At 36.0% G+C, this 26,600-nt stretch overlaps 1 protein-coding gene across 6 annotated transcripts in view; it reads left to right on the top strand.

Moving 5' to 3' along the window:
- The window catches only part of BCKDHB (branched chain keto acid dehydrogenase E1 subunit beta), a 274,508-nt gene that overhangs the window by 17,579 nt on the left and 230,329 nt on the right, over positions 1–26,600 (top strand). For all 6 annotated transcript variants that reach the window (XM_069066957.1, XM_069066955.1, XM_069066956.1 and 3 more), the window contains exons 2-3: positions 354–431; positions 12,269–12,337. In XM_069066957.1, coding sequence (XP_068923058.1) covers positions 368–431; positions 12,269–12,337 — 133 coding nt within the window. In that variant the 5' untranslated portion in view covers positions 354–367. The remainder of the gene's footprint in view (positions 1–353; positions 432–12,268; positions 12,338–26,600) is intronic.

Here is a 26,600-nt window from a genome sequence, read left to right as displayed (position 1 = left end):
GTGACTTGCCCAGGGTCATGTAGCTAGTAAGTATCTGAGGCCAAATTTAAACTCAGGTCTTCCTAACTTCAGGCCCAGCTCTCTACTCACTGAGTCACACAGGTGCCTCTGTATTGAGTTCTAGTGTTATATAATTGCTTCATATGTGTCTCATTTCTCCAACAAGGTTGTAAATATCTAGGTACTCTAATTCTTGTTTTGAATTGAGGATTTGAATATTCTCTATCTTAAGATTTTCTGTAGATTTTTCAAAGCTTATTTTTTACTATGAAGATGATTTTATGCTTAGTTAATACATATTTTATTTTTATGTATATTTAAAATATCTAAAAATGATATTTTTAATCTCACAGGACAAACCCAGAAAATGAATCTTTTCCAGTCTATAACAAGTGCCTTGGATAATTCATTGGCCAAAGATCCTACTGCAGGTAAAACTGTTTGTGTTTTTGTGAACATTACATTAAAAGACTGCAGAATAATTAAAGACTTGGAATTTTTAATCAAAATAGTGATTCATATTGTCGATAGTTTGATATTTGGTCTTGATTATGACCTAATGCTACAAAATAAAAAAGACAAATAGTGATGTTGATGTTTTTGGTAAATTTACTCCTAATCGAAACTTACACTTATTGGACAATATTGAGTTAATTTTGCTTTCATATTATCTTTAATGTTGAAATTTCATTTTATCCTTCTGATTTAATAATGCCCTGCTTATGATTTTGTTCCCATGATCATATAGAAAAAAACTAGGATATGACTGTAGCAGCAAGTACCTTAGCATACCCAGGATGGCTGCTAGCACAGTTTCTTTGATCTGCTTTTCTAAAGGGAAGCAACTCAAAAAGGGGTTAACAGAGAAAACAACACAATTCAGCAGAGAAACAGACAGGGATTCCAGCTGTCTGACCATTACACACTTACAGTGTTAGTCACCAGAGAGAGAAGCACCAACATCTGGGTTTTCAAAGCTGGGGGGCTCAATGGCTGCCCAGAGTCTCATCTGGCCAAATCACACAATTCTTCAAATAAGTGAGCCCCAAAGTAAAATCTCACATCAGGGTATGTATAGTCTTCTCCAGGGTCAGAGAACATCACAACCCTCATGATCCACTGCCCAATCACAAAGTAACAAAGTGTGGGTGTTCCTGAAAAGCAGGCCTCCCACCACAGCCTCCATGTGACTACATTCAGCCTATTAGGGATCAGAGTATATTTTAAAATCAGGGAAGGCCCTCAAATTCACTTAAGCCTACCAAGGGGTAGGGAAGATCTTCAAATTCACATTCCCATTACAGACTCAAGCAATACTATAATCCTAAAATTATAACATTTAGAACTGGAAGTAAACTTTAGGTATCATGTTGTCCAATTTCCTCATGTTACAGGTGAAGAAACTGAGGCCTAGTGTAACAAAACAATTTGTCCTATGGTACAAAATGCAAACCCTTTCAGGAGAGGGGCCCTATTCTACTCTAGCTTTGGGTGTTTAGACAGGGAGGAAAATTGCTTGGCTTTGCAGTGAGAACTCTATTTTTTAAGGAGATGGGAGAAGGGGATGCAGGCAGTTGCTATCCAAGTGAAGAGGAATCTACTTCCTGTACTTGTCAGTCCCAGCAGCAGATTTCTCTACTGGAGAGTTTTTAACTATTTTTGTGTTATGGACCCCTTTGGCAATCTGGTAAAAATGGAATAATTTGTTTAAGTGCATATAGTAAAATATGTAAGATTACAAATGAAACAAAAATATTGAAATTTATTTTATCCATTCAAGTACATGGACTCCTTGCTATATAGGTGGATGGGAAGTTGTTACTCCTGGACATGGTCACACATACTAGTAATCTCTTTTACTGGATTGGGCAGGCTAAGGCCAGAGACTTGCTTGAGTGTGGGAATTCCAAGCTGTATTAGGGCTAAAGCCAATCTAAAATAGTATCTATACTGTTTTGCATTCACATGATGAGCTCCCAGGAATGGGGGACCACCATGCCACCTAAGTAGAAGCAAATAGGCCCAGGATGGAAATGGAGAAGGTCAGTTTCCATGCATATGAGCAGTGAGGATGGGCCTATGAGTGGCTAGTGCACTTCAAGCCTGGGCAAAGTAGTAAGACCCATTCATTAAAAAAAAAAATAAAAAAAGATTCTATTGCTTCTGGTGCTTCCAGGGAGACCAAAACTATGGCTCCATTACTAAGAGTGATTATAAGTATGCTTAGGGTTTATATTTGTCAGATATACAAGGGAAAAGTACAGCCTATGCAACCAGTATAACATTTTACTTATATATTTTTTGGTTCTCAAAAATAATTTTAACAATAACAGAATGATTTTTCAAATCCAGTATCCCCTTTCAACAACAACAAAGACTTTTATTCTCTTGTTCTTTTATAAAAAAATTAAAATTGCATTTTATTTTTTTAATCTTTAAAAAAATGTTTTGATTCAGTTGGGGCAGAATATTAAGATTAAAGAGTTTCAAATTTAGGTGCTTCACATAGAATTCATCACTGTTTAGAACAAAGTTATTCCAATTTTTATACTAGGGCTTAATAGTGTGATATTTTATATAGCCCATAAGAGTTAACAGTGTGCTTTCTCATTGGGAATAGGAAGCCATCACTACTGATATGTTTAGTGTACTTTTGAGGGTAAGTCTGAAACAGTTGTATAGTAGACTTGACATTCTGGAAAATAAACATTTATTTCTATAGTTTTCCCTTCTTCCAATCTGAGTCTTAGTTAAGAGTGTTGTATTTTAAAATAATTTTCAGTAAAGCACTGGTTAGCACTGTTTTGGAAAAACATGCTCCTGATGGAAATAAGTGTCACTAAGCAAAGTTTAAAATCTGGAAATTTTCTAGCCTGAAAATTTGGAGAGTAAGTTACCATTTACTGACTAAAGCACTTATGTTCTAAACCATAGATCAATCCCTTTGTCATGGAAAAAAAATTTTTGTCTTCAAGTGCCTATCATTTCCTGGGTAGAGATTTTGAATTAATTTCTTAGTAATGGACTTGGGAGAGGCAGCTAGTTTATATCGTGGAGAGAGCACTGGCTCTGAAGTCAGGTGGACTGGAGGTCAAATTCAGCCTCAGACACTTACTAGCTATGTGACCCTGGGCAAATCACTTAATTTCCAATTGCCTCCAAAAAAGAAAAGAAAAGAAAAGAAAAAAAAAAACCAATGGACTTGGGGTAGGGTAGAGGGAGGATAGGGAAGGATTCTGGTTTTGCCTTTTTTACCATATAACTTCAGGCAAAAAATGGTTTACCTCCACCTCTCTGGGACTCCTTCCTTAATCTGTATTGGGAAAGAGCTTGGACTAAATGACCTCTCAGGTTCCCATAACTCTTATAATCTATGAGTATAACCTATCTGTGACTTCTTCGTGTTATTTGGAAATCAGCATACTGTAGGAAGTGAATTCAATTGGCTTTATTATGTCTTAGATATTTAGTTGGAATAAAAATTCTGAATTTAATTAGTTATAAATTAACTGAATAAGTCCTGAGAGGCATTTTAAAAGTATCTCTTCAAAAACATTTTAAATAAAATGTCTGTAGAGTATTGCCTATATTCAAAATTGAGAGAACTACAAGAGGCTAGATAAACTGCACCTTAAATTACTCATAAAATATCCCCACTTATTGGCAGGCAGCTAGCTGTCAAAGCTAAAATGACATGATTAAAATTTCAATAGGTACCTAGAAATACAATACTTATTTACACAATAGTTTCTGGAAATGTCTCCTTTCTTTGACATATTTCTTAGTTTACTTTGAATGTTAGGCATTGACTAGTATTTGAAATTGATTATTAAACTTGATTTATCTAATCTGCTCTGAATAATTCAGTATTTTACTTCTCAACCAGCTAATTTTTCTTCCTTTACATACATAATATTTGTAGTCCAAAAGCCACATATTGCAAATTGTTTGACTTTAGCAAAGTAGCTCTAATAGAACCTCAAAGGACTTTTTTGCATTTGAGCACTTGCCTAAAAGTTAAGTAATGTTCTTTTGAATATCCTAAATATCAGGTGAATTAGTGCTCAGAGACTGGGAATTTATTAGTTTTGATAGGCTTAATATAAGAGCCAGTGACTAATTGGAGTGCCACAAGTTTGTGGTGAATGATACTCTCAGTTTTCTCCCACTGCTTGACCCTTCAGTGCTTGTCTTAAAAACTCCATCTATTATATGTTTTTTGCAGTTAGTTTCCTCCTTCTGACAATTTTCTGCTATTCTGCAGGAGGGAATATAAGCTTCCTTTTGGATCTGTCTTTGAAAACTGTATATCCTTCTTTCAATTTTTAAAAGGTATTTAAAAACAAAAACAAAAAACTTGGGGATCATTACAGGGAAATGTATAAGAATTCATAACAAAAGGAAAAAAATTATAAAGTTACAGTAGTCTTAAGAACTAATTCTGATCTAAGGGAGAAATAGGCATTTATTTTACTTAGGTACATTTCCTCTATATCCCTAAAGATCCCATTTCTCTAGTTTTACCCCCTAGAACTCTCCAGTTTTGTCTGGTTTAGCTGCTATATCTCATGCTGACTTTTCTAAGTGTGGAAAGTTTGATTGCTAGGTTCACCTGGATTTGTGCTTTCTTTTAGAATTTGCTTGTTAGAATTTGGCTTATGGAAAGCACTTTTTATTTTTTTTTGGAGGGGGAAGGCAGGGCAATTGGGGTTAAGTGACTTGCCCAAGGTCACATGGCTAGTAAGTGTTACATGTCTGAGGCTGGATTTGAATTCAGGTCCCCCTGACTCCAGGGCTAGTGCTCTATTCACTGTGCCACCTAGCTGCCCGGAAAGCACTTTTTACTGGACCCTGCAAAGATTCCTCCCCTGGGCTTCAGGTCTGATTTTGTATTTGCTTTCTTCATCCTCCTGGAGGTTTTGCTGGTTCTGGCTCCTTGCAAGTTTTGACACCCTTGACCCATTTTGTTCTCTCCTAGTTGGTTTGCCCATAAACAAGGCACTAGCCAATTTCTATGATTGGTTCTCTCCTTAAGGTGAAGTCTGACTTCTCTGTGTATTGCTTCAGTTGGCATCTCTGCCACATTCTCTTTTAGAGAACAAATATTTTGATAGCTTCTATTGGTTTACTCTGAATTCCCATATCTATCCTCTGTGCAAGTTCCTGGCAGATTAAACTTTAGTTTCTTTTCTTAGCCTATGTGATCTCCTGTTGGAACTTAAATTCTTCTTTGTGGTTTGAATACTGGTCTGATCCCCAGCTTTTTGGTAATAGCAGAGCTAAGAAGGGGATAGAATTAAATTCTGTGCTCAGGAAAAGAATAGCCTATGGTAACAAGTTCTGCTTAATTCCATGGCTCTCTTTTGAAAATATCCTCTGGGACGTTGCTACTCTAGTTGAATGGTTTTCTAGAACTCTCTTCTTTATAGGCTTATTATAGAAAAATAGGCTATACATACAAATCTCAGAATCTTAGAGCTACAAAGGTTCCTAGGGATGAACATGCTAACTCTTTCATTTGGCAGATAAAGCAGTTGAAGCCCAGAAAGATGAAATGACTAGCACAAGGTTATATAGCTAGTGAGTGGTAGAAGCAGGAGTAATGAATAACTAATAATTATTTTCTACCAGTAATAATAATACTTCAGTTTTACATAATGCTTTTGCATTAAAAGTGTTTCTCTTACAACAACCCTATAGAGAAAATTTGGTAACTATTATTACTCCCATTTTATAGGTGAGGCAACTGAGGTTCCAAGAGGTTTTGTTACTCACCCAAGTTCATATCACTGTTGTGTATAATTTGAACATAGGTCTCTCCTTTTTTTTTTCTTTTTGGAGGGCAATTGGGGTTAAGTGAGTTGCCCAAGGTCACACAGCTAGTAAGTGTGTTAAGTGTCTGAGGACAGATTTGAGCTCAGGTTCTCCTGACTTTAGGGCTGGTACTGTATTCACTGCACCACCTAGCCACCTCCTACATAGGTCTCTCTTTACTCTAATTTCAGAAGACATACTTTCCTGTCATCACATCATAGTTATTTTGTTTATACTTTAATATGGTAAACATTTTTATAATTAGAGACTAAATACATTTTTACTTTAGCTTTGCCTCTGTGTGTGTGTGTGTGTGTGTGTGTGTGTGTGTGTGTGTGTATGAATCAAAGGTTTTCTTTTGTGAGGCCATCAAAGAATGACTTGTCATTTAAAATAATCATACTTTTCTATTAAAAGATGCCACAAAAATAATTTTTTGAGAGGATAGGAAATTTTTTATCATTGGGTAGCTCTTTTTTCTTTCATCTTAAAAAAACAACAACAACAAAATCCCAGAAGGTTCTAAATTAGTGTCCAATACTATTTTGACTTGGTTTTGAGGGAGAAAAAAGGACCCACTTAAACTACCACTACCCTTTGCTGCCTAATCAGGCTTGATTGTAAATTCCATGAAGGAAGGATCTGTGTCAATTATCTTTTTATCTTCTTCAGTGCCTAACACAATGATTTGTACTTAGTAATGCTTAAGCAATCATTTCAAGTGAGAATATTAAAAAGAAAGATATTTTTAGGCAGAAAATCTGATCCCAAATAATGCCATGAAGAAATGATGATATTTTCAAGATCATTTTAAATCCTGCCTCTGACATTTTTTGGTTGTATGACCATGGGCAAGTAACTTAACATCTCGTTTACTTATATCTAAAATTAGGGAGTTGGACTTTTGTTGTTCTCAAAGAGAACCAATGATATCAGGATGCTGATGTCTTGACTTGCAAGTGAATTAGATTTAAGTAAGGCAGAGCTGTGCAAAGTCATCAGCCTCATTCTCTCCTCCATAGTCTTTGGAGCTCACTGGCAAGACATGTCAGGTCAACTGGAGATGGCCCAGGATGTAGTGGGAGACCTTGGCCTTTTTAAGCTAAGTCTCAGTTTTTCAGGCAACATCTATTCAGAAGCTAAAGAACAGGTAAGAATGGAGGCAAAAGATGGCCTGATTTGCCTTCACAAAAGAATCAGTCTGGGAGGGCTTTCTGGCCAGAACAGAAACAATTTCTATGTACACTCACTCTGAGACATCAAAACACAAACAATAAGGAAGTGAGGCTTTGGAAGGGACCTATTATTGGTCAAACAGTGAGAGCCAGTGATTTGGATTTAAAGGCATAGTCAGGTAGCTCCATGGGAAGACTCATGGGCTTCATCAGAGCCTCTTTTTTCAGAGTTATATTTCAAGAAATCATAAATGAAAGCTACATGAGACAAAAGTTAATTGTCTCAAATTTTTCGGGGGGAAATGATAGAATAATTTAAGTAGGGGAAAAAAAATCTAGCCCCCAAACTCCAAGATACCTTGTGAAGTGTTAGTGATCAAAATTTATATTCCTTTTGACAGAGAACCCACATGTAAAAGTATGATTTCCCACTTGGACAGAGAGAGAATAGGAGGAGGGAGAAGGAGGAAGAGGAAGGACAAGGGCAGGGGAAAGAGGAGGAAGAAGAATTTCTGGTTCTAAATCTGTCTTTCTATGATCTTTTCTAAACCTTATTTTCCTCATCTCTAAAATGGGGATAATAATAGCTATAGTAACTACTTTACAGGGTTATTGTGAGTCCCAAATATGAACATATTGTAAGATACTTTGCAAACTTCAAGGTGGTATATAGATCTCAGCTATTTAATACTAACCAATAGCCTTTAAGATTTTGGTCTTAAATATATTGGGTGTGAAAGGAGAAAAGGCATGGTGAATTAATGTTTCATTTTTGTGTTTGTATAATCAAAACTCTTAAGAATAGTTCTATGATCTGGCTAAACTTTAAAGTTGTATAGTTTGACATGTAGCTACTTGAAGAAGCTGTGATTGTGTGGGAAACTCCTGGGATAAGCCATTTCTCCACTAAAGCAGCTACAACTGGTCTGTCACTTATTGGTCATGTCATGAAGTATTTATTAAGTGCCTATTATGTATCAGGCACTGTGCTAAGGGTTAGGGATACAAAGAAAGGAAAAAAAAATAATCTCTATCCTCAAGTTGCTCTCTATCAAATCAGAAAGACAACATGCAAAAAACTATACACAACAAGCTATATACAAGGTAATGTGGAAATAATCTCAGACAGAAAAAGAAACCAGCATTAAGGAGGACTGGGAAAGACTTATTTGCAGAAGGCAGGATTTTAGCTGAGAGTTGAAGGAATCCAGAAAGTGGACATGAGAAGGGAGAATATTCATGTATGGGGGACAGTCAGTGAAAATGCCTGGAGTCAGGACATGGAGGACCCTGTATGAGCAACAGCAAGGAGGCCAGTTTCATTGAATCATAATTCAAGGGCAGTAAGATATAAGAAGACTGGAAAGGTAGAGAGGGGACAGGCAATGAAAGATTTTAAAAAACAGAGAATTTTATATTTGATTCTGGAGGCAGTAGGAAGTCACTAGAGTTTATTGCATAGCAATGATGTGGTCAGACCTATACTTTAGGAAGATCAATTTGACAGCAGAATGGAGGATAGATTAGAGTGGGTAGAGATGAGGGGATTTTAGAAAAGAGGAGAGTTTGGGGGAAAGATAATGAATTCAATTTTTGATATGTTGAGTTAAGATGTCTATGGGATATCTGGTTTGAGATGTTCAGTAGACAGAGACCCCCATGTCAAGAGAAAGGTTAGGGCTAGATAAGTAGATCTGATAATCATCTGAATTGAGATAATTGAATCTATGAGAACTGATGAGATCACTAAGAAAAATCACATAGTGGGAGAAAAGAAGAGGATCCAGGACAAAGACTTGGGGGACATCCACAGTTAGCAGGGGGTAAAGGAGACTTTTCTGACAGGTAGGAGGAGAACCAGAGGAAAACCAAGAGAGAAAAATATGAAGGAAAAGAGGATGATAGACATTGTCAAATGCTGCAAAGTCCAGAAGGATGAGGATTGAGAAAAAGTTCATAGCATCCAACCAAAAAGTCAATTCAAAGTTGAAAAGATGTAATGTTTTTATGTTTCAAGTTTTGACCAAAGAAATGAAATATTTATTTTCTTCTGTATTTGGAAAATAAAGTTTAAATTAAACATGCTTACTTTGGACATAATTGGAATCTTGATTTTAACTGAATATTGAATTGCCTTATATACTTTGATATTCTTCATAACATAGCAAATTGCATGTAATGAATTTAGACTTAAACATAGGACTGATTTTTAGCTTTGTGTTTCAGTTATTGTACCTATTTGAAACACTTTGGATTGACCTTGTTGATCAACTTTTCCCTATTTAGACCTGTATTTATTTTTTATTATTATCATGGGATTTTATAAGTAGATGAAAGTTGAGAAATGCTCTAGCCCAGCCCAACCCTTTCCTTTCCACATGAGGAAATAGGGCAACACTAGCAGCAGAGCCAGAGGTAGAGCACAGGACTCTTGATTCTTGGGCCTTCTTTCTAGTATAGCATAATTATCATTATCATTAATTGCTGGCATGATCCAAATCAATTTTTCAAACCTAATATTTAAGTATTAACTCATTTTGCTAGAATATGGTGTTCTGAGATCAAGATCAAGTGTTTGAAACCTCTGAAAATCAGTCATATGTTTTTGTCATATAAAAACTCAGAAATGGATACTATTGGTCACAGTATGAGAATGGGTCACTTAAAATTAATCTACACTATTAGACATACAACTCAACACTAATGCTGACTTTTAATAATAACATAGGAAGAATCCAAATTACTATAGGTCAGGGAAGTTGATTAATGTTTTCTCTATTGGGATTTAAAGCCTTTGAGTTCTGAATTAAGGCAGAATTCTTCACTACATATCTCCTCCCCATCTCTCCACCCTGCCAGTGAAAAACATACATTGTAAATATTAACCATGAAATATTTATTACTTTCCTATATGTCTCCATTGAGCTGTATCCTAGGACCTGGAATACATTGTCAAACATAAAAATTTCCTTAGTCCCACACTTTCTCTCTTGGGTATTTGGGATTCTGACTAGCATTTTAAGGACACCCATCCATCATGGACTATAAGAGAAAAGGTTGTTGTTACTGTTTTAGCTGATACTTTACTTTTTTTATCTGACATTCCCTGGGAAAGACATACACAAATTAAAAGTATTTACAACAGCATAAAATCTTTGATATTATTATTTTTTTCCTTGACCTACCATTTAATCTATGAAGAGCAGGGGTTCTTCACTTTTTTTTTTAAGTGTCACAGACCCCTTTGTCAATCTGGTAAAACCTGTGGACCTCTGTAATGTAATGCCAAGGAAAGGCAACTTCCCAAGGTTCAAAATACCAGCATAGGTGCTCTCCATTTTATTCAGTGACCAACCAAGAACAGAGAAGATCAAAACATGACATCATTCAAAATACAGCATTTACTAAGTGTGATTAAATAATCTCCAAGTACTACCCCACCCCAGGACCTTCCAATCAATCAATCAATTACAAAGTCCCTGTTCTAAATACTACTCCACCCCTAGGCTGTACCTTCATTTAATCCAACACAAAGCCCCTCTTCTCAAATGGAGATTAGTTTCCAAACATAAGTAAAATACCTTCATTTGTTCAATCACAGAGCACAAAAAGGTCAAAAGTTCCCCACCCCTGGATCACAATTGAATCTACCCCAGAGTTACATCAAGTTTAAGCACAGCACTTAATACCCAAATGGAGGTCTTTTCTTCATCTTGACATGAGGCAAGTTCTCAGCAATCTTAGTTCCTGGGGAGACAAGGCTTAGCAAGGCCACAAGATACATTGCCAGTCCCTTCATTAATTCATCCTCTGTCTGTAGAACAGTCCTAGAACCCCTGAAAACATTAGCAAAACCCTCTCCCAGGATTTCTGCAAACACACAAGAAAATCCTTCTTCAGGGCTTCTGAACCAACAGAAAGGTTCCCAGACCCCTGCAACAACAGCACTGCCCTTCACCAGTGGACAGTATTCACTCTGTCTGCAGGACAGTCTCCAGACCCCTGCAACAACAGCACTGTCCTTCACCAGTGGACAGTATTCACTCTCTGCCTGCAGGACAGTCTCAGGAGCTCTTAGCCAACAGCCAGGTTCCAGGACTTCTTCAACAAAAGGACTGTCTTTCACCAGTGGACAAATCTGGCAAAACAACATCAAAACAGACAGACAAAGTACCAGCAAAACAGCCATGTCTCCTCAGTCCTTGGCAGCTCAGGGGGCAGGTCTCAAAAGTTCAGGGCAATTCAAAGTGGCCCTCAGCAATCCTTCTCAGTCTCTCTCTCTGCCTCCACGAGGTATTGCTTCCAAAAAGTTCTTCTGCCTCTCTCTTGTGTCTCTCCAAATCTACGTCACCAGCTCCTCCCAGTTCAGGACTTTCTTTTCACATCAACAAGTCCATCCCACAGGTGGGATTAACAAGCTCTGAGTTTTAACACAATCAATTTGAAAACCAAGCCAATACAGGGGAATCTTTATATTCCATTACTATCACAACCTCTTCTCAGAATTGTGTTTTTAAAGCCAAAAAAGAACAAAAAAATACATAGGATCATAAAGGAAACAAATTATAGAGAAATAAAGTTATGAAAATATTTTTAAAATATCAAATTCACAGATCCTGAGTTAAGCATCCCTGGTATAGAGAGCTTCCTGTACCAGTGCAGATGAGCATCTGTTCTGCAATTTATAGTCTTAGAGAGCTGTGACTTGTCCAGGTTTGCAAATGAGTATCTTCCTGAGACAGGGTTTGAACCATGTTCTTCCTACCACTAAATCTCACTGCTGCTCTATTTCATGTTAATATTTCGTAAATTCTATTGTGAAACAATTATGGAGGACTTTGCAAACACCTGTAGCTATTTGAAAGAGTTGTGTAACATTTTTTTTTTGAGGGAAAGGAAGGAAGCAAACATTTATTAAGTGCCTACCATATGCCAGGCACTGTGATAAGTGCTTTACAAATATTATCTCACTTGGTTGAGGCAACAAGACTTGGTGAAAAAGGGAATTAGGAGTCCCTTTTTGTTTGTTCCCTTCTAAATTTGGCTTTACTACTAATTTATCTATATGATCTTAGACACATCCTCATTTTCCTCACATATATATAAGGGGGTAGACTAAATGAGCTCACAGTTCTATTCCAGCTTGACTGATTTGATGAGTCTTAAGTATGAATGTGATATAGTCAATTAGGAGTATATGTGTTTATATTGTGATATTAGCATATTGTGATTTTTTAAAAAATAAACTATGTTCTTCAAAGATTTATCTTCTTTTTCAGTAATTTTTGGTGAAGATGTTGCTTTTGGAGGGGTCTTCAGATGTACTGTTGGCTTACGAGACAAATATGGTAAGTTTTCTTTGTGTTTACTAGCAATTTTAATGTCTATTCATGCAGGATTCCTGAGGATTTTCAAGATTCAAGCCATGTGAAACAGATAGTCATAAAATAAAAATAAGGCTAGTTTTTTGAGTTTCCATTTTTCTCACTCAGGTTCTTATCACGTCATAATTGGACTACTGCTACAACCTCCTAGAATACCAGGAGGTTACATCTAGATTCCAGAGTAGTCTTTTTAAACACCATTTTCATCATATCACTTCCCTGCTCAAGAAACCTGTTGTCCTTTGTATTTAATCTAAATTCTCTAGTGTGCCATTTAAGCTGTTCTCTTAACTATCTATTCCCTTCCTTCTCAGAGTTCATTTTGTTAACCTTCTTCATAATTCTTTTGTGTTAGTCAGATCATCCTCTATATTCTTGACACATTCCCAGTTTCTGTGCTTTTGACTTTGTTCCTTGTTCCACTGACAATTCACATTTCTGCAGAGATGGCAGGTCTTTTCTTGGCAGCTATTAGGTGGTATATGCCTATCTTGCTCTGAAGCTTTGAAGTGCATTGTAGGACCCCTTTATTGGCATCTCCAACTATTTTATGGTGGGTAAGGTGTGTGTGTGTGTGCATACGTATACATACATATATAAATACATATATGCAAGCATACTTACATGTATGAGCATATGTATACACTATGGATGCCAAGAGAGAACAGATTGGTCGTTATTCTTACAGAGTTTAGATTTTGATTCTTATTGGACCTGTGATTTCATCACTATTGGAAGCTCAGGGAGGAACTCTCTATCAATGCAGATTGGAACCTGCTCAGTATAGTCTTAGAAAGTCATCTAGGATACTGAGAAGCTAAGTAACTTGTTCACAGTCATACAACCAGTTGTTGTATGTCAGAGTTTCGACTTGAACCCACGTGTTCCTGATTCTGAGGACAGCTTTTTTCCTACTATGCTATACTTCTCCCTTCAGCTTGTATCCTGCTGTAAACATTCTTCCACATCAAAGTATTAGAGTAATCCTTGTTTCTTTCCTATTCTTCAGCCACTTAAAAAAATTTAGCTTCATACTTTGTTTTTTTTTAATTTAATATTTTATTTCCCCCCCAATTACATGTAAAAAGAATTTTAAACATTCTCAAATTTTTTTGACATGACTAATGTGAAAATATGTTTAATATGAAAGTATATGTAGAGCCTATCTCTTGGGGAGGGGGGAAGGGAAGGAGGAGGAAAAAATTTAAAACTCAAAAGCTTTTGGAACTGAATATTGTAAACTAAAAATAAATAAATTTAAAAAAAATTAATTAAAATTCTTTCCTACCTCCCCTCATTGAGAAGGCAAACAATTTGATATAGGTTATAAATGTGCAGTCATGTAAAACATTTCTGTGTTAGTCCCAATGTGAAAGAAAATACAGACCAAAAAAAGTCTCAAGAAAAATAAAGTAAAAACAAAAAGTATTCTTTGATCTGCATTCAGATCCCTTCAATTATTTTTCTGGAGATGGATAGCATTTTTTGTCATAAGTCATTGGATCTTTGTATTGTTGAGAATAGTTAAGTAATTTCACAGTTGATCATTGGACAATATTGCTGTTAGCATAGACAGTTTTCTCTTGGTTCTTTTCATTTCACTTTGCATCAGTTCATGTAAGACTTTCCAGGTTTTTCTGAGAGCATCCTGTTTTTCATTTCTTATAGCACAACAGTATTTCATCACTATCATATACCACAACTTGTTCAGCCATTCCCGAATTGACAGGGATCCCCTCAATTTCCAATTTTTTGCCATCTCTAAAAGAGCTGCTATAAACATCTTTGTATATATACACTTCCTTTTTCTTCTTCTTTTTTATCTTTTTGGGATACATACCTAGTAGTGGTATTGCTTGGTTTTATAGCTCTTTAAGCATAGTTCCAAAATGCTCTACAGAACAGTTGAATCAATAAACAACTCTACCAACAGTGCAAAAGTGTCTCAATTTTTTCCCACATCCCCTCCAACACTTGTCATTTTCCTTTTCTGTCATATTAGCCAATCTGATAGGTGTGGGGTAGTACCCAAGAGTTGTCTTTATTTATTTATTGCATTTCTCTAATAAATAGTAATTTAGAACATTTTTATATGAATATAGCTTTGATTACTTTGTAAACTACCTGTTCACATCCTTTGACCATTTATCAATTGATGAGTGGTTCTTATTTTTATAAATTTGACTCAGTTCTCTATATTTTGAAAAATGAGACCTTTATCAGAGAAACTTGCTGTAAATGTTTTTTATAGTTATGATTACTTTGTATTTCCCTCCATCCTATTTTTGTTCCTGCTTACTCTCCTTTCACTCTGTCCATCCTCAAAACTGTTTTGTTTCTGACTACTGCCTCCCTCAATCCATCCTCCCTCTCCTCTCTTCTCTTCTTCCCTCCTAATTTCCCATAGGGTAAGATAGATTTCTATACCCAACTGAGTGTGTATGTTATTCCCTTTTTGAACCAATTCTGATAAGAGTAAGGTTGATGTGCTTCCTCTTCACTGAGAAAGCTTTTTCATGCCTCTTTGTGTGCAAGATAATTTACTCCATTCTACCTTTCGCTTTCTCATTCTCCCAGTGCATTACTCTTTCTCATCCCTTAATTTTTTTTTTAGTTAATCATCCCATCATATTCAACTCATATCCATGCCCTCTGTCTATGTATACTCCTTCTAACTGCCCTAATAATGAGAAAATTCTTAGGACTTATAAGTATCATCTTCCCAGGATTTAAACAGTTTAATCTTATTGAATGCCTTTTGATTGTTCTTCCCTGTTTACCTTTTTATACTTCTCTTGAGTCATATTTGAAAGTAAAATTTTCTATTCAACTTTGATCTTTTCATTAGGAATGCTTGAAAGTCTTCTATTTCATTGAATATCCATTGTTTTTCCCTGGGGGATTATACTTAGTTTTGCTGGATAGGTTATTCATGGTTGTGATCCTAGCCCCTTTTTCCTATGGAATATCACATTCCAAAAACTCTGATCCTTTAATATAGAAGCTAAATCTTGTGTTATACTGACTGTGACTCCATGATATTTGAATTCTTTGTGGATGCTTGCAATATTTTCTCCTTGATCTGGGAGCTTGGGAATTTGGATGTAATATTCCTGGGAGTTTTCATTTTGGGATTTCTTCCAGAAGGTGATTGAATTTCTATTTTACCCTCTGGTTACAGAGTACCAGGGTAGTTTTCCTTGAAAATTTCTTGAAAGATGATGTCTATGTTATTTTTTGGCCATGACTTTCAGGTAGTCCAATAATTCTTAAATGATTTCTCCTGTATCAATTTTCCAGCTTAGTTGTTTTTCTAATAAGATATTTCACATTTTCTTCAATTTTTAAAAATTTTTTGACTTAAAAAACCTTTTTCTTGAGGTCTTCTGGAATCATTAGCTTCTATTCTCCCAATTCTAATTTTTAAGGAAATATTTTTTTTCAGTTAGCTTTTGTATCTCCTTTTCTACTTGGCCAATCAGACTTTTTAAGGAGTTCGTTTCAGTGAATTTTTGTATATTTCTTTTTTTTCAGTTCTACTTTTAAAGGCATTGTTTTTTCCACTGGATTTTTGTGCTTCTTTCATAACTTGTTCTGTTTTTTTTTTAACCTTTTGAAGGGCAATTGGGGTTAAGTAACTTGCCCAAGGTTACACGGCTAGTTTTTTTTGTGTGGGTGTTAAGTGTTTGAGGTTGGAACCGAACTCAGGTCCTCCTGACTCCGGGACTGGTGCTTTACTCACTGCACCACCTAGCCGCCCCTGTTCTGTTTTTTAAGGTGTTATTTTCTTTAGCATATTTTTTGTGCCTCCTTTAACAAGTTGTTGACTCTTTTTTCATGATTTTCTTTCATCACTGTTGTTTTTTTCCCCCCAATTTTTCTTCTACCTTTCTTATTTGATTTTTGAAATCATTTTTTGAGCTCTTTTAGGAATTCTATTTGATTCTGTGACCTAGTCACATTCTACTTTGATGTTTTGGAAATAGCAGTTTTGACTTTGCTGACTTCTGATTTGCTGACTTGTCTCTGTCACCATAGTAACTTTTTTATGGTCAGGATCTTTTTTTGTTGTTTTCTCATTTTTCTAGTCTACTTTTCCTTACTTTTTACTCTATGTCAAAATGGGGCTCTGCTTCTGACGTGGATGGGGGGAACTGTCCCAAACTTCAGGGTTTTTTTTGTGCATCTGTTTTCAGATCTAATTCTGGGGATCTATAAGTTTTTGGTTCTTCCAGGATGTTGTAATCTAAGGAGAAGTGTGTTTACTCTTCTCCTGGACTATGTTGTGGTCTGTGAGTAACCATAAGTACTCTTTTCAGCCATGGAATTGTGATGAGGGACCTAGCTTTCTTTCTGCCACAAGCTCTGTGTGCTAGTGCTTCTCCTTGCCTTGACTGAGACACAGAACTGTAACCTGGTTCCATGTATGGGAAATGCAACAGAGTCCTGCCCCTGGTGTCAGCAAAGGGACCTCTGTAATCTCTGTAATCTCCTTCTGACCAGTTGTCTGGACTGAGAGGTCAGGAAACTACCACTGCTATCACTGATTCACTTGCCCCCAAAGCCTGCTGCTAGTTTGCTAAGACCTGCCTTGTGCTGGTGTGGTCTGAGATGGACTGTACTCCATTCTCACCCCAGTGCAAAACCTTTCTTGCTGACCTTCTAAGTTGTTTTAGGTTGGAATATTGTTTCGCCCCATCCTTTTGTGGTTCTACAGCTCCAGAATTTGTTTGGAGGCATTTTAAAATATTGTTTGGAGGGGAATATGGGAGATTTGGAGAGCTCTAGGGAGTCCTCCTTTTCTTACCTTACCTTTTCTCTGTCACCTTGGCTTTATCCTTCTCAACCACTTCTTAAGGTGCTAAATGTTGTATTATTATTGTTATTCCTTACCTCTGTAAGCAGCTAGGTGTCATAATAGATAGAGCCCTGAACCTCGAGTCAGGAAGGCCTAAGTTCAGATCCAACCCCAGGCACTCACTAGCTGGTATTACCCTGAGCAAGGCACTTAACCTCTGTCTACTTCAAATTGCTCAACTTTTAAATGGGGATAATAATAACAATTACCTCCTAGGGTCATTATAAGGGTTAAATGACATAATATTTATAAAGTTCTTAACACAGTGCCTTACATGGATTAAGTGTTTAATAGATGTGTTTCCTTCCTTTCTTACTCACTCATCTCTATAGTCAGCAGACCCTGTGGATTCTTACCTCAAGAGGTCTCTTATCTTTTCTTCTTAATGCAATCACAACCTTATTCTTAAATTCTTATTTCATGCCTGGGTTACTTTCATGTCCTCCTGAATGGTTTCTTTGGGTGCAGTTTCTGCCTTTTCTAATCTGACCTGCAAATCACCACTACATAAATTTTCCTAAAATGATTCTTTTATCATCTTAATAATAGCAAGCAGTTATATAGCACTTTAAGATTTGTAAAGTGTTTTACAAATATTATCCCATATTATCCCCATTTTACAGATCAGGAAACTAAAGTAGACAGACTTTAAGAGATTACTTTCTATCCTCACCCTTTACTCTCATAAACCCAAACCCTAAAATATGAGAAACAGTGATTTTCATACTTACTTTACTTATTGTTTAATCCTTTATTTACCTTTCCACATGCTTGTGCCTTGCTCTCCAACTAGATTTTAAGGGACTGTGTATAAATCTTTAGAATTTTGGTCCCAGTAGGCATATAATCCATATTAACGATTTGAGTTCCTTTTTAGAACTGTACTTTTTCAGCCTGTTTGAGAACTTTATAATGGTGATATTTGTAGAAAAAGCATAATAAAACATTTTTCTTTCACATATTTTCTGTTTTCTTTTACTTTTCTTTGCATTTTATTCTACTTTGTTGTTGTGGAAATCAACTGCTAATTGTGATTCAAAGGAGGAAGTGAGCAGCAGAAACAAATGAGACCTTCATTAAATAGCTTGCTTATTCATAGGCTTTCTTTTTAAGGAAAACTGGGAAAGAAATATGCTAAAATAGTACATATATTTGCTTAGGTTCTTATTTCCTCTCATGGTAGAAAGCCAGATAAAACATTCCTAAGTTTCATGAACATTTAACAAAAATCATTTTGTTTTGTCTAAAAAATCCTATTCCCTTCTTTGAATATATTATGTCAAATATCTAAAGAAATATAACTTTGTATTAAAGCGAGGGAGGTAAGTTTAGAAGCATTCTTTGGGACAGTTAATATGTTTGGTAAGAAGGATCATAATCACTAGATGGCACTCTACTCTTTGGAATAAATCTAATATCTCTCTCCTACCCTTCTACCTTTCCAATTGATTTTTAAAAATCTTTAAATATTTTTTTAGACATTAATTATAAAGGGTAAGTTTTATAAATTAAGGTCAAATTTAATTTTTTACTGACATGCTATACTTAATATTAAAAAGAAAGAATTTCTTAAAAACTGTGACATAGAGTAGGTAGTAGGGAGAAACTGAATAATTTTATATTTCAAGTGATGTACTTGACAACATTGATTGAAGATGACCATCCTTAGTATTTTTACTCCCTACTCTCCTTAGATACAGTGGCATAATCTAGCTGTTCTTAATATTGTTAACTTGTTTGAGAAAGTGTTGGTTGTGGATATACGGCAGACTTTGGACTCTGGAATATTTGGTTCAGGTTCTGCCTTTGAAATATATAAGTAATTGTCCCTGGTCAAGACTGTTACTCCTTTAGTAACTGAGAGTTCCCTATGTTGATGAAATAAGAGATCTGTACAATAACCAAATATGTAGTTAAAAAAGAAAAACAAAAGAATATAATCAGATCAATATGAAATTGATGTTTCAGATTTTGGTATGAATTTTTATTGTAGTTCCACAAAGGCAGAATTTTGTCATGCCTTTTCACCTTAAAGGTCCTAAATTAATCAGTCAGTTAAGCTTTTGATCATTTTTCTATTGTTTGGCTATACAGATGGAGCTTTGTTGTGAAGAAGGGAGAAGTTGGATTAGATATCTAATCCAGATATCTAGTTATTTTGTTGCTTCAGCTGACCCTAATTGAATGCCAGCTTTCAACCTGAAGTTCCACCAGCTTGCAGTCGTTTCCAGATGTACATACAATGAGTGACTAATGAAACTGCTCTTGAAAGCCATAGTGAACATCCATCACACTACAGTATAATGTGAAATATTAAGTGTTGTGGTTGTGAACTTCCTACTGAAACCTTTATTGATAACTTTGAGAGGCTTTTATTTTCAGAGAGTGATTTATTTCCCCATCCTGTACTATTTGTTGAAAGAAGTTCAATTCGGAGATGGATTCAGTAGAAAATGTGTTGATTTAATTTGCTCAGGACTCAGCTTTTGCTTTTCTTGGGACTTTACCTCTAACTTGCCTTATTTGTGCCTGTTTTCTACTGGTATAGAAATTTGAAAGTGTCATCACACTGGGAAAAATCAATATAACCATTTGCTTGTTCTTGTAAACATTTGGGAAATTGAGTGGTATTATTAACTTTATATAATCAGACACTTTAAAACACTTTAGTAAGGAAGGAAAACCATCAAACATGTGTCCAGGTTTAATTTCAAGCAGGATTAGGAGCTTTAATTAGGCTCTTTTTCAGTCTTAGAAAATTCATTTCCCTTTTGGGAATTATGCATATATTAAATCTGAAGATTAAAAGACAAGATATTTTGAATTAGTTTACAAAAGAGCATATGAACAATTTTATTAGTCACTCCTTTCTCCTCCAATTAATATCAGATGATCTTCACAAATCATATAAAATTATTAGAAGTGAGGTTGTACATTCTGGTTATTAAAATAGTCAGATTTTTAAGCAGAATTATTCTTAGGGCCTGGTGAATCTGGGCAGTGACCCAGGCCTTGTATTTTGGGGCAATCTGTAGTGCCCTTTCTTTCCTCCTCCATCTCCCCACCCACCCCAAGTGCCCTGACCTGGTATTAGTCAAATAACTTGGGCAAGCAAGGAGGTAGTCTGTAGATAGTATGTGGGTGTTTGTGTACACATATAGATGAACCTCATATGTGCAATGAGGTATGCTCATCAGAGCCTCTATCTTCAAACTGCCCTCATGACATAAGGACAGGTTTCTGCAACCTTTCCTCCTTTTGTTCCCCATAGACAAAGTATTACTCTTTCATAACTTATTTTTTTTTAACTCTCCAAGGTTGTCCTTGATATTCATTTTTACTTAAAAATTACTTGCATAAAATTGTGTATGTGTGTGTTGTTGTAGGAGTCAGTGCTGTTGTAGTGGAAGTCTTCCTAGGCATGACCCTCTTTTTGAATTACCTTTTTTAATATGGACATAACATGGATTCCTCAATGCTAAAAGTTTTTATTTGCTACATGACTTGCCTTAATAATTGGCAACTCAACTTAATGGTGTTTCATTGGACTACCTTTCTTTGTCTTAATGTGATTTTCATGAGTCTTTATGTACATTAGCTCTAAGATTTAAGCAAGTTTGTTAGTTTTAAAACAACAAAACAGAAATTTACTCAGGCATTTTAGTTATTACTTTGGCTATTTATTCAAATTTTTAAAAATTGAAAGCCAATTCGAATGTTTTAAGCTTCCATTTAAAAAAATGGAAGTGGAGGAGTAGAAGGGAGTGCAGAGTTTTGAAACTCTCCCTCCCCCTTTTCCTCACTTGCCATCCACTTGAGCTTGGAGAGAGCTAGTACAATGAACTGAGCAGCGTTTTTTTTGGGGGGGGAGGGTAAGAAATAAGCAACCTTCTTTGAGAGTCAGATTCCATAGCCTTAGAGCAGCTTGAGGGGGAAGGAGGGAGGGGAAGGTTAGGGAGACACATTAGACCAAAAAAAAAAGGGATTTCCCTTAACAAACTTTATCTTATTACTCCCTTGGTAGAGACCTAGTAGGAACATAAAAGAATGTTTCTTTCTTCCTCAGGTCTTAATCTAACACAGATTATAGGAGAGGGGGGCCTTTAAAATTTAATAGCAAAGAGAAAAAGTCAGAATTAATATGAACCTAATTCTCTTCTGTCAGAACTACACAAAGACAGATATCTTCATTATGCCTACATACCACATACTTGTAATATGATGTCATGGGATTAGTCAGATACTCAGGGAAAGAAAGCACATGACATTTATGACATTTTCTTTTTTTTTTGGGGGGCCAGTATTTTGCTTGGGTTTGGGTGTAAATTTGAGCCCTTAGGTGAATGACTTCAAAGAGAGACAATTTGTTATTGAGGCTGACCCTTCTGGTGAGGTTATAAAACATCGAAGGATTACCATTTAAACAAGTGAGGACACCAGAAGAGCTAATTTCAATAGAATCATATCGTACTTCTGACTAGGTTATTGGTTAGGTGCCACAAGGGACACAGGAAAAGGAAAGAGAAAAGTCAATCTAGAAGAGCACTGCAAAGTTGGAAATTGTGGGTGATGTGTGTTTCTGGGCCTGTAGCAGCAACTACTCCAGCATGCCCAGGATAGCCCCTGGCACACCTTATTAGATCTGCTTTACTAGGAAGATAGCTGTTTGAGGGGTCATAGTTCCAGGACATTTTTTAGTGTACAGCTTTAGGGCCTTGTGTAGTCCCTGGACTGGAAGCCTCTGCTCTAGGCCCTCCTGACTAGCCCCATTCCCCAGTGTCCTCAGACCTCTCTGTTTTCCTTTTCCAGCTTGCCCTAGAAAAATGAGTCACCATGATATTTACTTAGATTTCCTAATCAAGGTTTGGTCTAGTGTTTTTAGATCTTTGTGTAGTAGTTGTGATGGGGAATTAGGCATATTCTCTTTACCATTTTGGCTGGTATCCATGTTGACTTTTTTCATATGATTATAGCTTATATGTAATCCTTTCTTCTGATTCTTATTTTTAAAAATCTGGATTATTTTGTAAGCAACTTCCCACATATTTTCATGCTCCCTATAGTCTTAATTGCATTTGAACATTCCGTTATGTTAATATTTTACAATTTCTATAACCAATCACCTATTATTGGGCATTCAGTTTTTTTTTTTTTACAATTACATACAGTGCTGTTTTGAAAATCTTGAAACAATTTTTTTTTAGTGTTTTTAATTATACTTTCAGTTTATATTCACAAGAATGGAATTATTGGGCCAAAGTCACTGTTTGATTATATTTGTAACTTTCACTGCATATTGCCAATGAAAGTTTCTGAAAAAATTCAGGATGCTTTCACTCTCTATCCCTGTCCTCCCTAACAATGAATGAGTTGTGCTTGCTTCTCTGCATTTCTGCCAGTATTGAGTTTTGACAATTTGATGAAAGTGAGGTAATACTTTCAAGCTGTTGATTATTATTTGATTATTAATGAAGTTAAACATTCTTTAAAATTATATTAAAAATTTGTGTTTTCCCTCTTATAAATATATTGATATCCTCTGACCATTTATCTGTTTTAGATTGAGTTACCACTGTGACTTTTAAACAATTCCTTAAACATTTTAGATGTGAAGTAGTATTTATACTTTAAATTTACCTTTGGCTAGTATTTTATTTTCTCCAGTCTCTATTATTGAAGACTGGAGAGTTATGCTATAGGTTTTTTTTTAACTGAATAAAAAATAAGTAAGACTAATCAAAAAACTGCAGTGAAATTAAAACCTTTATTCTGCTCATCAAAGGAAATGGTATACCAAGTTTTGAGTAAATGATAATGAAATGTTCCAGAAACTTTTATTAAAAAATACATTTAAAAATTAATACAGTATTTTCTATCAGATCAGCTTTTAAAGAAAAATCTGTTTTCTTTTTTGCAAAAAGATCCTTAAGACATCTGGATACGTTTTCCTTTTGACCACAGCTCTGAAGAAGGGCATCTGGCAAACTTGTTTCCCCACATCCTGATGATCAGGTGCTTTAAATCGAGCATGGTATTGCAAGAATATTGTCCTTTCTTAGTTGCACCTGTAGGAGAACAAGAGAAGAAGCATGCTTAATGTGTCCCTGATTTTATTCCTGCTGTTTTACTCAGCAGTAGAAATAGGAATGGAGGGAATTGTTGTTAGAATGAAGCTCATTTACATCTGTCCTCTTTCTCTTTTGTTCCTGAATTATTTAAAGGTATCATTTTGTGAAATCCTAACCCAAATAAATAAATGCTTCTTTATAGATTAATTGCAATAATGTCAACTTCTTCACGTGAATATCTCTATAAAATTCCAACTAAACTACTGGGGTGGCACCCTCACCTATGACTTAGAGGTTTGTTTTCTCTTTTACAGATACAATTTGGTACAAAAGTTTTCTTATTCAGTTTGTTTCTCATATTAAGTTGTGCTGGTGCCACAGTAAGTCTGGTACCATTTTAACTTCTTTCTTTCTCTGTCAGCTTCCTTCCTTCCTTCCTTCCTTCCTTCCTTCCTTCCTTCCTTCCTTCCTTCCTTCCTTCCTTCCTCCCTTCCTTCCTTCCCTTCCTTCCTTCCCTTCCTTCCTTCCTTCCCTTCCTTCCTATAATGGTGATGTAATTTGAATTTGAAGATCCCTTTGTGTTGGCAAAGGTAGCAGGTACTTAGCACTTAGTAACTGATCAAGCCTCTGTTGGGGAAACAGAAGGTATGAACTCCTGTCTCCTGATGTAAGAAGAAGAGGTTGGCTGAAACAGGAAGCCAATGCTGTGTGTATATAAGAAAAACCCCAGAGAGGCATAGTCAGAATTTCTTGAGACCAGCATCTGGTGGCAGAGCAACTACAGAAGACAGAATCGAGAACTGAGCCAGAATTTCCTGAGAACTGTAGTGGTGGAGCTTCTTCTAAATAGGATCCCAGGAGTTCAGGTAACAGAGGAGCCCAGGAGTCCAGGAGAAGACTGAGGAATTAGAAGACAGGAAGCATGACCAGAATGCTGAGACTTTGTCTGTTTGTAGCTTGGTTGAGCCTTGAATTCCTGGGAGCAGAAATTGTGAAGGATCTGACATGGACCAGACCCTGTGAACTTCAGCGTGGAGCAGGACCTACCCAGAGAGCTGGACAAAGAACTGGGAGCTGTCTGCCATTGAACCCAGGTGACAGTCTGGTGAATCCAGGTGGAATCTGGGACCATGGATGTGGATCCAGGAATCTGAGAACCAGCTCCAAGTCAAGATGAAAAAACCTTTCCATGGTACTGAGTAATGATGAAATTGTAGTTTACTAGTGACCTAGGGGTGGAGAGTTGTGTATGATACTTAGTAATTGATTGCTGAATAAGTGACTGATTGAGTTAACTTAAAGTGTTCCCCAAGAGTGGAAGACTTTGACTATTATACTTTAAGATGATTGTTCTTTGTTCTAAATATTGTGACCACTTTGGTGAAAACTATGTGGCCATTTTAATGATAAGCTGTTGTGAATATAAGTTGTAATATTGTGAATACTGTACCTTGATTTTCTGTGAATGTTTTGCTTTGATTTGTTATAGAATAAATAGAGTGTTCACTATACTGTGTAATCAGAATCTTAAAAGCTATTCACAGTAGCATTCTTCTGGAAAGCTTCTGTGCACGGCATTACCCTTCCTTCCTTCCTTCCTTCCATACTATATAACTATAGTTGGATGTACTTTTTGCCATCAACAACATACATCATAAAGAAATGCCCCTGAATTATATCTTTTTAAAAAATATTGATATTTTTGGTTTTAACATCATCTTCTTAACATTTCCCTCCTTCTCCTCCCAATCAACCAATGTTGCTAACAGGTTTTTATTAAGCATCTACTATAATACCTCTACTCTCTGCCCTGGGACTCCTGAATCAAGGATGGAGCAGAGACCTTCTAAAACCTTAATTTAAGGTAGATGTCCAGGCTCAGGCCAGCCATCTCTTTATTTTCTACCCAGCTACCCAGAAGTCCTTTGGGTTTCTCCATTGTGCCCTTATATTGGGTACCTTCACTTTTACCCATTTCCCTTCTTGCTTTTCAACTTTCTTTTGTGTGTTATCTTCCTCCATTAGATTGTAAGCTCCTTTAGGGCAGGGACCATCTTTCTTTTTTCCTATTTATATTCCCAGTGCTTAGCATAGACTCTGATACATAGGAGGTGCTAATTAAATGTATTGACTAACTGCCAGGCATCAGACTGGGCACTGGAGGTATAAGGTCAAAGAATGAAACAATAACTACTCATGATGAACTTACATTCTAATAGAGGAGATGAGAAGTACATATAAAAAGATATACAGAACAAGTATAAAGTGAATAAATAACAATATTTAAAACACGATTCAATACCAAATAGTTTGAAAGTGGTTGAAGAGATTAGGACAGGTTTTATGCAGAAGATAGTGCCTGAATTTTAAAGGAAGAGAGAGACTCTGTGAGACATAGTTTATGAGGGAATACATTCCAGGCATTGGGAGTGATCAGTACAAAGAAATGGTGACCAAAAATAGCTTATTCTGTGTGAAGAACAGACAGAGGGTCAATTTGACTGGATTCGCAGAGTGCAGTCATAGAAGTAGTATACATTGAGGCTGGAAAGATAGGTCATGGTCAAGTTGTATAGGACTTTAAAAGATAATCAGAGGAGTTTAGATTTTATCCTAGAGACCAGTGCTCTGGACTTGGTTGAGTAGGGTATTTTATCAGTCATGCCATCAAAACTGAACTTTTAGAACATTGCTTTGGCAGTAGTATATAGAATAGACTGGAGGGGTAAGAGATTTGTTGCAGGGAGACCAATTAGGTTATTTGAATAATCTAAGTGAGAGATAATGAGAGCCTGAACTAGCAAGGAAGTTGTGTAAGTGGAAAGAAAAGGTACAATGTGAAAGAGAGATTGTAATTGTAGAAGTGGCAAGATTTAGTAACTAATTGGTTATGTGGAGTGAGAGTGAGGATTTGAGGATAATGCCGAAATTCTGAATATGAGAAAGACAGTGGGTTCTTTGACAGAAATAGGGAAGTTTGGAAGAGGAGAGGATATTGGAGTAACTTACATTCAATTTTAGACATGTTGAGTTTAATATGTCGCTGGGACATCCTCTTTGAATGAAACTTTTAAGGAATGAAACAATCCCTGCTCATATTTATACTGTATATATATATTTTTATATGCAATTCTTATCTCCCTTTTTAGATGATGTGGAACTGAAGCTTTGGGAAGAAAAGAGTTCAGGTTTCTGTCTCTTGACTCTCTTCTCTCCCAATTGCCTATAAACCTACATATCTACAGTATAAATATGTCCAGGGATTGTTTCATTCCTTAAAAGTAAAACTAAAAAAAAACAA

This window comes from Petaurus breviceps, unplaced genomic scaffold (genome assembly GCF_028583685.1).
Source record: "Petaurus breviceps papuanus isolate PSGF00001 unplaced genomic scaffold, PetGlider_PUasm1.0 90734, whole genome shotgun sequence".
In the NCBI taxonomy this organism is placed as follows: domain Eukaryota; kingdom Metazoa; phylum Chordata; class Mammalia; order Diprotodontia; family Petauridae; genus Petaurus; species Petaurus breviceps.
This window is presented reverse-complemented; position numbering and strand designations above follow the sequence as displayed.